The sequence below is a fragment of the Monopterus albus genome, unplaced genomic scaffold (assembly GCF_001952655.1).
Source record: "Monopterus albus unplaced genomic scaffold, M_albus_1.0 scaffold48.1, whole genome shotgun sequence".
Classification (NCBI taxonomy): domain Eukaryota; kingdom Metazoa; phylum Chordata; class Actinopteri; order Synbranchiformes; family Synbranchidae; genus Monopterus; species Monopterus albus.
Window position 1 is genome coordinate 1,018,121 of NW_018127928.1, and position 8,857 is coordinate 1,026,977.

The following is an 8,857-nucleotide window of genomic DNA, read 5'->3' on the forward strand; positions in this document are numbered from 1 at the left end:
TCCTGCTTCTTCAGTCTCACCAAAGAAGTGATGAACAAGTTTCACCAAGCTGTACTTTTTGCCTTTCAGCAGGTTCAGCTCTCTGAAAGTGAATGGAAATGTGAAGTGAATGTCCTGGTTGGCTTTGCCTTCAGCCCAGTCCAGAGTGAACTTCTGCGTTAAGACTGTTTTCCCAATGCCGGCCACTCCCTTTGTCATCACTGTCCGGCAAGGCTGATCTTTTCCCAGCAAGGGTTGGAAGATGTCTTCACATCTGATTGATGTGTCTGGTCTGACTTGTTTCCTGGAGGCTGTTTCAATCTGTCTGACCTCATGTTCAGCACTGACCTCTCCTGTCCCACCCTCTGTGATGTAGAGCTCTGTATAGACCTCATTCAGAAGTGTTGGGTTTCCTCTTTCACCCGTCCCCTCCAACAAACACTGGAACTTCTGCTTTAAACTAGACTGGAGTTTACGCTGGCACATGGCAGAAGAATCTGCGTGAACAAAAACAAATGGATGTGACAGTAAAGTGTGTCCCCCAAGCTAATTTTCTACACTATGCAGCTCAAATTGTAACAATTTTTAGACAGTTAGCAGAAGAAAATGCAATTTAATGCACCTTTCTATCCACTACTGCTATGCAAACATTAGCAGTTAAGTGCAGTGACATAATTAGCTGGTGGTACAACAGTAATTCAGGTGCCACCAAGCAACTGCAGAAGAAGAGGGTGCAACAAGCAGACATAAAGGAAAGAGCAATAATCAAATCTGAAATGGTGAAAACCAATGTAGAACACAAACATGATGGAAATATGACATTTGTTTCATGTATTTATTTCTATGCTGATTCATCCCTCTTCATCATGTCATAGATACAAAAATCATCTTACTGCTCTGCAGAGAGTTAGCCAGCTCCTCCTGATTCATTCGTCTCAAGAAGTGCAGTGTGATTTTGAGAAAAGCTTCCTTGGTGCCCCTCACATCCTCGTCCTCCTCACTCATTACCTCGCTGTCCGAACGCTCAGAGTCTAAAACCCTCCGCATCTTCTTCAGCTCGTTCCTCACAAAACTGACAATGTTCTCCTCAAGCAGCTGGAAAATATAATGTACAAACGTAGAGTAAGGTTCAATGTAAACCTATTTTTTAATGCTTTTAAGTGTGCTTGCACTTGTACACACCATAAATACTGACTCGGTGTCTGTCTGATGCTCCAGGGCAGACTGACCAGAGTGAATCTCTGAACTTCCCTGTTGTAGTCTGCAGAGAAAAACCAGAACACTGGATGTTAATTTTCACACTCTTTTACTGTATGTTTGACTGTACACAGAAATGGTCTAGCAGTTACTGTACACAGAGCACTGGTCATTTCAGGAGGTGGAACAACAATGTCTTTCTTGATTGAAAAATGACTGAAATGATTAACTGTTCATGAAAATAGTTATTTTCTGGTGATCATGTAATGAACTAAATTTTATCAACTAAAACTATCCATTGAGAAAATAATCAGCAATAATAATACATTGCAGCCATAAATGACAGTACCAAAAACATAAACTATTGTATATTTATACCGCAGTTCCGAAAATAAATAAGTTAAAAACTTCTTCACTTTCAAGAGACTATATATCAGAAAAGTAAGACAAGGGAAAGGTGTTCTTAAAGACATGCTGGGCCATAACCTTATTACTGATGTGTCTTGTTCTTTCTATTTCTTCATTAACACTGATATTATAATGTAACTTACTGACTTACTCTGTTTCAGAAGAATGTCTCTGAAAAGCAAGAGGTGGCTCCCTTGACTGGTTGCTCTTCATGGACACACAGCTGCATACAGAGGAGCCCAGTCTCTCCTGCTGCTCTGGGCTTCAAAACAACACAGGCTGATTTTAATAATTATGTAGGCAAGTAAGAATCTGGTGAGGAGATATGTGAAGAAGAGTGAAATGATATGCAAGTAAGTCAGGCTAAGACTATCAACTCAAGACCCTGGATGGAGTTCTGTTGGGAGAAAGGTAATACAATATTTAGTGACTTGAGAATTTCACTGTATGCCAAAGGCAACATAATGAATGGTGAAGGCACCGTGGTAAAAAGAGGTCATGTTACTTGGATACAAATAAGAAATGGCATCAGCCAAAACCGCCATCTAAACCAACTGGGCTGCAGTTATACTCAAGAAAGAAAAGAAAACAGGATAAAAACATGAAAGTAAAAATGATGCTAGGCTCTGACAGCCACTGACGGTTAAGATCCTTGTCTTACCTTTGTTTTCTGGTCCAGTAGTCATGGTCCCCAGACTGAGAGATTCTGGAGGGAGAGATTCTCTCACCTCCCCCCTCATGCATTTCCAGTGTAGAAGTTACACCTTTACACAAAGCACACCCGAAATGCTGACAGTCTGCCTGAGCATGAAGCCACCCAGTCAAGTCTGCTCTGTTTGCAGAAGGAAAGAATGTAGGTATTATCCACATGTATGTTAAAGGGCAGCGTACAGCCTGAGGCAACAATAAAATAGCTTGTGTACCCATTCAACTTTTAACAGCTTGGAAGATACTTACTACATATACGGAAGTCACATTTATGCTCACAGACAGTGGCAAAAGAAGTAATCAGCTCATTAAAAGAAGCAGTACAACAGTGTAAAAATACTCTGTTACAAGTAAAAGTCCTGCATTCAAAGTACAAAAGTACTGGCATCAAAACATACTTAAAGTAAAAAGTACTTCACACTCCTGTATATCATATTATTGTATTATGATTACTGATATATTACTGTGTACACCACATTTAATGATACAGCAGGTAAAGGGGAGCTAGTTTTTACCTGCTTTTATGCATTTAATTTGAATTGCTGCTGGGTAGCTTGTGAGTTTTTCATCACAAATCAATAAGGTCTTATAATATACTGTATTTTTTCATTATACTGCTTATGAAAAGTAACTAAAGTTATAAAATAAACGTAGCGGAGTAAAAAGTACAATATTTGCCTCTAAAATGTAGTGAAGTCAAAGTATGAAGTAAAAGAAAATGAAAATAATAAAGTAATGTACAGATATCTCAGAGTTGTACTTAGGTACAGTACTTGAGTAAACGTACTTAGTTACTTTTCACCATTGCTCACAGAGATTTAGAGTGTTAGATTAGATATTCTTTGTCATGGAGGGCCGTATAGGGGGTCACCAACTGAGCCACTGGATTCCACATATAGCAGTCCCTGATATGGAGAATCCCCAAAAACGTCATAGAAACCAAACAGGCAATGAAGCTCACAGACTGACACATTTAACCTCTGGTCACCTTCAGTGGGCTTGTCCAGGCCCAGGACGGAGTTACTGCCCACACACAAATCATCACTATTTTACTGAGAATAACTAGATTTATTTTACAGCTGTGTCATATTGACCATGGCACATTAACAGAGCTTTACTTTGGTGTTTTTTGTTTTGGGGTTGTGTTGTTCAGAAGCCTGAAAGTTAAAAACTATTCAACTGTACTTCAGTATAAAGTTTGTTGCTTTATACTTCAGCACCATACCAGTTTTTTTTTTTACTCCAACAAGTTTGACAGCTAATTAAGATTGCAAATAAAAACCAATGACGATGATGATTCATAGTTGCAATGATTTGTCGATTTATGGATTGACAGTAAAATATTCAGTAATTATTCTGACTGACTTCAACAGCTTTAACATATTTTATCATGACATCCATGTTCACAGACCAGGACACTGCACCGTCACTGAAGCCTATTATAATATTAATGCTGTATTTGCCATTTGAAAAAATCCCAGGAGAGTGCTGAAGAGATCTAAGCATATATTTTTACTGCTGCAACAGGCAATAAAACTATTAATTAAATAAATTAAAATAAGAAAAGCTGTGTAGCTTACCTTGTGAAAACAGCTGCGTCCAACTAAAGCCTCCAACTTCACCCGAGGAAATTAATTAAGAGGAACCGAGAACACAGACAGAAAAACTGAGAAAATCAGCCCCTATGTTGATCAACAAACTACAATTCAAGTGACACGCCCAGCTCTCAACAGTTACACAATGTCAGGTTTGGCTGCACCTCCTTTCTCACTCCCCTCACTCTGTTTTCACTCCCTTACCCTGATTACGTTATCCTTTACACCTGCTTCACATCCCCTGATTACCACCAGCTGCACCTGATTAGTTTCTCCCTATTTTAGTCCCTGCTCTTCGTTCACTTCCTTGTCAGTTCTTTCTAGCTTTTCTCAGACCCGTTTGTTCCCCGTCGTTCTTTTGAATCTGTATTTAGTGTTTTGTGTCTCTTCTCTCCAGCTGCTTGGGTGAGTCCCAATGTCCGCAGCCCGGTCTTCTCCTCATCATCTCCATCATTGACTGTGTACACTCCTATGCTCGACACCCGGTTCCATTGTTCCTCTGTTCATTTCTTGTCACTTACACATCACTGTAAATAAACTACACTGTCTGCACCGAAGTCAGCCACCTGGGTCCGTCTGTTTTTGTGACTCGCTCACTGTTGTGTTCGAGCAGTCCTTACACACAAGTGCCCATCGGAATTTCTGAAAGCAGCTTGTGGCAAGGCCGTGTCCTACCCTGACCTCGGTGGAGAACCGCTGAACATCCCTTATGAGTAGCTACCCACTTCTGCAAAAGACTGGGGAAGTTAGATGTTGTAAATCCTTGTGTAAACAGCTGGTTTTAAATGACGTCTGAGAGGTAGGTATAGCTGAAGGCTGAACTCAGGGTGAAAACACATAGTAACAATTTCTGGATGTGAAACCTGCAGCGGAATTTTTAGATTCATTTTGACACCGAAAGGCAAACAAACCAACACAAAGACAACTCATAAACATAATGGTAGTTGTGACTTTATCTCATACTTTATCTGACATGCTCAAAACTGATCTCAAAATGTTGACTTACCATGGGCAATTTAAATTTTATTCTTTTTGTTTTATTGGCAGAAATGGGCTTACATAGTCCTTTTACTGTGGGTCTTTGGTTCTTCTTACTATTGCTAACTCTGAGAGATGAGACAGTCCAAGTAACTACAAAACAGTGCTGATTTATTCAAAGGATCACGGGTAAAATTAACATTACACGCTCAGGTATCTTGCATCTCCAAACTGCTCGCAGGCAGATGTAAGATGAAAGACCCTGAACCCACCAGGCCTATACATGATATCCCTTCGGTTGGGCTAGCCCCATACTACCCAGAAACGTCAACCGAGATGTCTCTGTTACCAGCTTTGCAGCTGGCCATAGCAGTAGTCAAAACATGAAGTAAATCAATGTGTGTGTGTGTGTATCTGTTGATTAAGTGGTGTGTAACTAAAAACATTCTCACAGACTTCTAGTACATGTCGTGACTTAAACATAAGAACATATTATGGCTAAGGCTACAGTTATACATGTCATAATAATAATATTAAACACCCTGTCTGCTGACAGTCATCAGCTCTTCTCTCTAGTATCCTTGACCAGATGTACCCTGTAGAAACTCATAAGCATGTCTAAGCATTTAACAGTCTAACTAGACATCCTATCTCCACTAAACATTTCTAATACATAAAGTATCTAACCAATATCTATCTGACTAAAAATACCTAACACTACTAAAATCCAGATGTGAGAAGAGTGGTGTATATGTGTGAAGAAACGGAGCTAGTCTCTCATGTCGCTGTGTCCGACATTCCTTTAATATATTCTTTTTTTCTCTGCCCCCTCTCTTACCTGTGACCCCCCAGGTCACCTCCCGTGGGCGGGCCAATACAGGATTGTCTACATGATCTACAAGTGGATAAAAAAAATAGGCTTCATATATTATGGTAATGGTCAAGTATTGATTTTATGGAGCCCAAACAAGCATTTTGGATTTTTCTCTGTATAGTCTACCCTGCAGACAGAAACAACCTGCCATGTTTGCAGGCAATAATCTTATTTATAATGAATATTCTCCTTAAAAAGACCCTAGAAGTTAGAATTTGAAAACATTTAGAACAAAGCTCTTTTTAGTAAAGATGCATATACAACACTATCTTTCATCAGGCATCTAAGAAACTTAAGTGAGAAGCACAGCAATCCTATTTTTGGAGTGATTCATTTGGAGATCTGAAACAAGTGACCTCAGTATGACTAAGTCCTTCTGTAGCTATGGCCCTGTACACAAGACAAATGAGATATGTACACAGTAATATAACAGCCTATAGGAGGAGGAATAATCAGTAAAAAAAATGAATGAAGCCTGTTATGGGAAGCTATATCAGGTGTAATGACTCAGTGGCCTGTCACATGTCTGAACTGAAACAATTCAAATTAGTCATAACTACTTTAAAAATATTGGTTTAATAGCGACAGAACTACACTTCATTCTAGAATGTGACTTTTTAACAGCACTGCATTTCCGAATGTTTATCAGGATAGTGTAGAAAGAAATTCTTGGTAAAATGATATAGTGCTATGTTATGTATTTGCAAAACTGTTCAAATAATTGTTTAATCTGTTTGACCTGTTGGACTGGAAAGACTTGACCTGTGCCCATGAACTGCTTGTGAGTAGGTGAAGAGAGACTCAAAACAACAGGAAGTGTGCGCAGGCAGAATGAGATGACAGGGCTGTCTCCAGCCAGAGATGTAAGTGGGTAAAAGGTCTTATTGTTGACATTTATTAATAATATATGAAATGCTTGGCCTTCTATAATCAATATTGTAATCTGCATTAGCAAATATATTTACAGGATTATTTTAGTATCATATGCATTATAATAGTATCATCTGCCTTATAATCTACTTTTGTGTTAACTATTTCATTTGTCTTAAAGAGTGTAGGAGACTTGCAGTTGCCAATAGCAGAACCTGTAAAGCCATCTCCAGGAAACCAAAACCGGAACTAGGGCTTAGCAACGCTCCTAGTGACAGGAGTAGACGGGAAGTGAGTTAAGGGGGGCCTTCTCTAAAACTGTCTGAGCTTAGGGCATTCAAAGGTCAGGATGTGTTCTTAGAATTTTACAGATGAAAACTGCCTGGGGACAAAATCATCAAATGAGGGGTCAGAACGAGGTCAACCGACCAACCAGGGAGCGAGGATGAAGGACAACGCGGAGGACGTCAGATCTACCATCATTTGTATATTTGAAAACTGTATAATTAGACTGGGTGAGTCTAGACGTTCCCCTGCTCTGAAGGCAGTTGGAACGTTTTGCTGTTGTTTGGTAGGGCCTCAGAGAGACGAAACCCAGAGCTCTGTAAATTGCTTTTCTTGAATATTTTTTCTGAAAAATTGATTGTAATAAATATCTTAAAAGACAGATTTGTCTTTGACCACTTCTTCATCAAGAACACGCAGGACTGGTTTCAGTCCATCAATAGTCTCTTCTGCATTTTTTTTATTCTTAGAAACAACTAACTATCTGATAACCCTGCCCAAACCTCCTTCTTGCAATCTCTTCCTGTTATCTGCAGTAACTTATTGAACTGTTGCATTTCTGTAATTCCTCAGGTAATGTCTCCTAGTTTTAGTGACCTCTGACCTTTCCTCCTGCCTCAAGTCAAAAATGTCCAGTGCCCATCCCACAGCTGGTCACTGATTTAACTATGTTGTCCATCCTAACTTTCTCCACACACTTTTTTTTCAAAACTTCAATAACCATGTGAATCATGTGAAACTATTTTAACTCAGAGTTCAGGTTGGCCATCACAGGAAAACTCCTTCAAACAGTGATCCTGAATAACAGAGTATTTTTTTCTGCTAAATTGTATTTGCCACAAAATGGCCCTGTTCACTAAGGAACTTTTTAATATTTTCTGTAATTTTTTAATCTAAATGTTTTCTCACTGCCACGTATGTAATTATCCCTTTATTTTAGTGTAACTGATTTGTAGTAAAGATTTTAATATAACCATTATATGACCCCACTTCCCAAAACAAAAAGTCATAGTTGTTTACTGAAAATGCACTGTGGTGAATTTCAGTTGGTGTCCTTGGCAATTTACAAAGTTATAGAGAGGACACAGCAGATACAGTTAAGTCATCTTACCTTAAACTTGGCCTTTGTTTCCAGTCAGTAATGTGCAGATAGAAATCAAGTAGGGAAACAGGTAGACAAGCAACACATGTAGCTTGAGCTCTAAGGCAACACACAGTAACTCTGCCAATCAACAGGGGAGCTGCTCTCTCTGCTCCTAAACAAATGAGCCACAGCTGTGGAGGCCGGTGGAAAATGACAGTAACAGTTAGGTGATCATCAGGGAATGGGGTTGGAAAATAACACAGAGCTCTCAGGAGACCAGAGGAGCGGGGAGGCAGGAACGGGCAACGAAGATGAGGTAGCAAAACTCTACTTCTGTCAAATCTGAACACACAGACATGATGCACATATTTTTAAATTCTGTGCAACTTACAGTTCCCAGTGACATCATTACCCCTAATGTCCACAATAATCAAATGTCCATAAATCTGCTTGAAAATCACAAAATAAAGAACCTGCCTGAGAATCACTATTTTTTAAAGCATGATGTGATTTTGGTGACACTACAGTGTATGACTAGAGTTATTGAATAGTTTTCACAATAAAAATTGTCCCAGATTATGAAAAACCAAACATATATTTTTCCTAACTAAGGGTTACTGATCTGGAAATTTTGAATCTTAATATTTTTACAACTATATCAAAGTCAGTCATAACATACCTTTGTCAGCACACTGACCGACAGCTATCACCGCCTTTGTGTCTGGGAACAAATATGACATTTACAGTGGATATAAAAAGTCTACACACCCCTGTTAAAATGCCAGGTTTCTGTGATGTAAAAAAACGAGACCAAGATAAATAATTCCAGAACTTTAGCCACCTTTAATGTAACCTATAACTTGTACAACTCAATTGAAA

General features: G+C 39.1%; 1 protein-coding gene across 1 annotated transcript in view; it reads right to left on the reverse strand.

The window, feature by feature from the left end:
- The window catches only part of LOC109960499 (NACHT, LRR and PYD domains-containing protein 3-like), a 9,844-nt gene extending 5,721 nt beyond the window's left edge, over positions 1-4,123 (reverse strand). Inside the window, 7 exon segments of the mRNA XM_020600643.1 lie at positions 1-2; positions 4-476; positions 873-1,074; positions 1,162-1,240; positions 1,736-1,846; positions 2,246-2,416; positions 3,873-4,123. The exon segment at positions 1-2 is cut by the window's left edge and continues 635 nt beyond it. Of these exon segments, the coding sequence (XP_020456299.1) occupies positions 1-2; positions 4-476; positions 873-1,074; positions 1,162-1,240; positions 1,736-1,846; positions 2,246-2,328 (950 nt within the window). The 5' untranslated portion in view covers positions 2,329-2,416; positions 3,873-4,123.
- Positions 4,124-8,857: the final 4,734 nt, after the last annotated feature.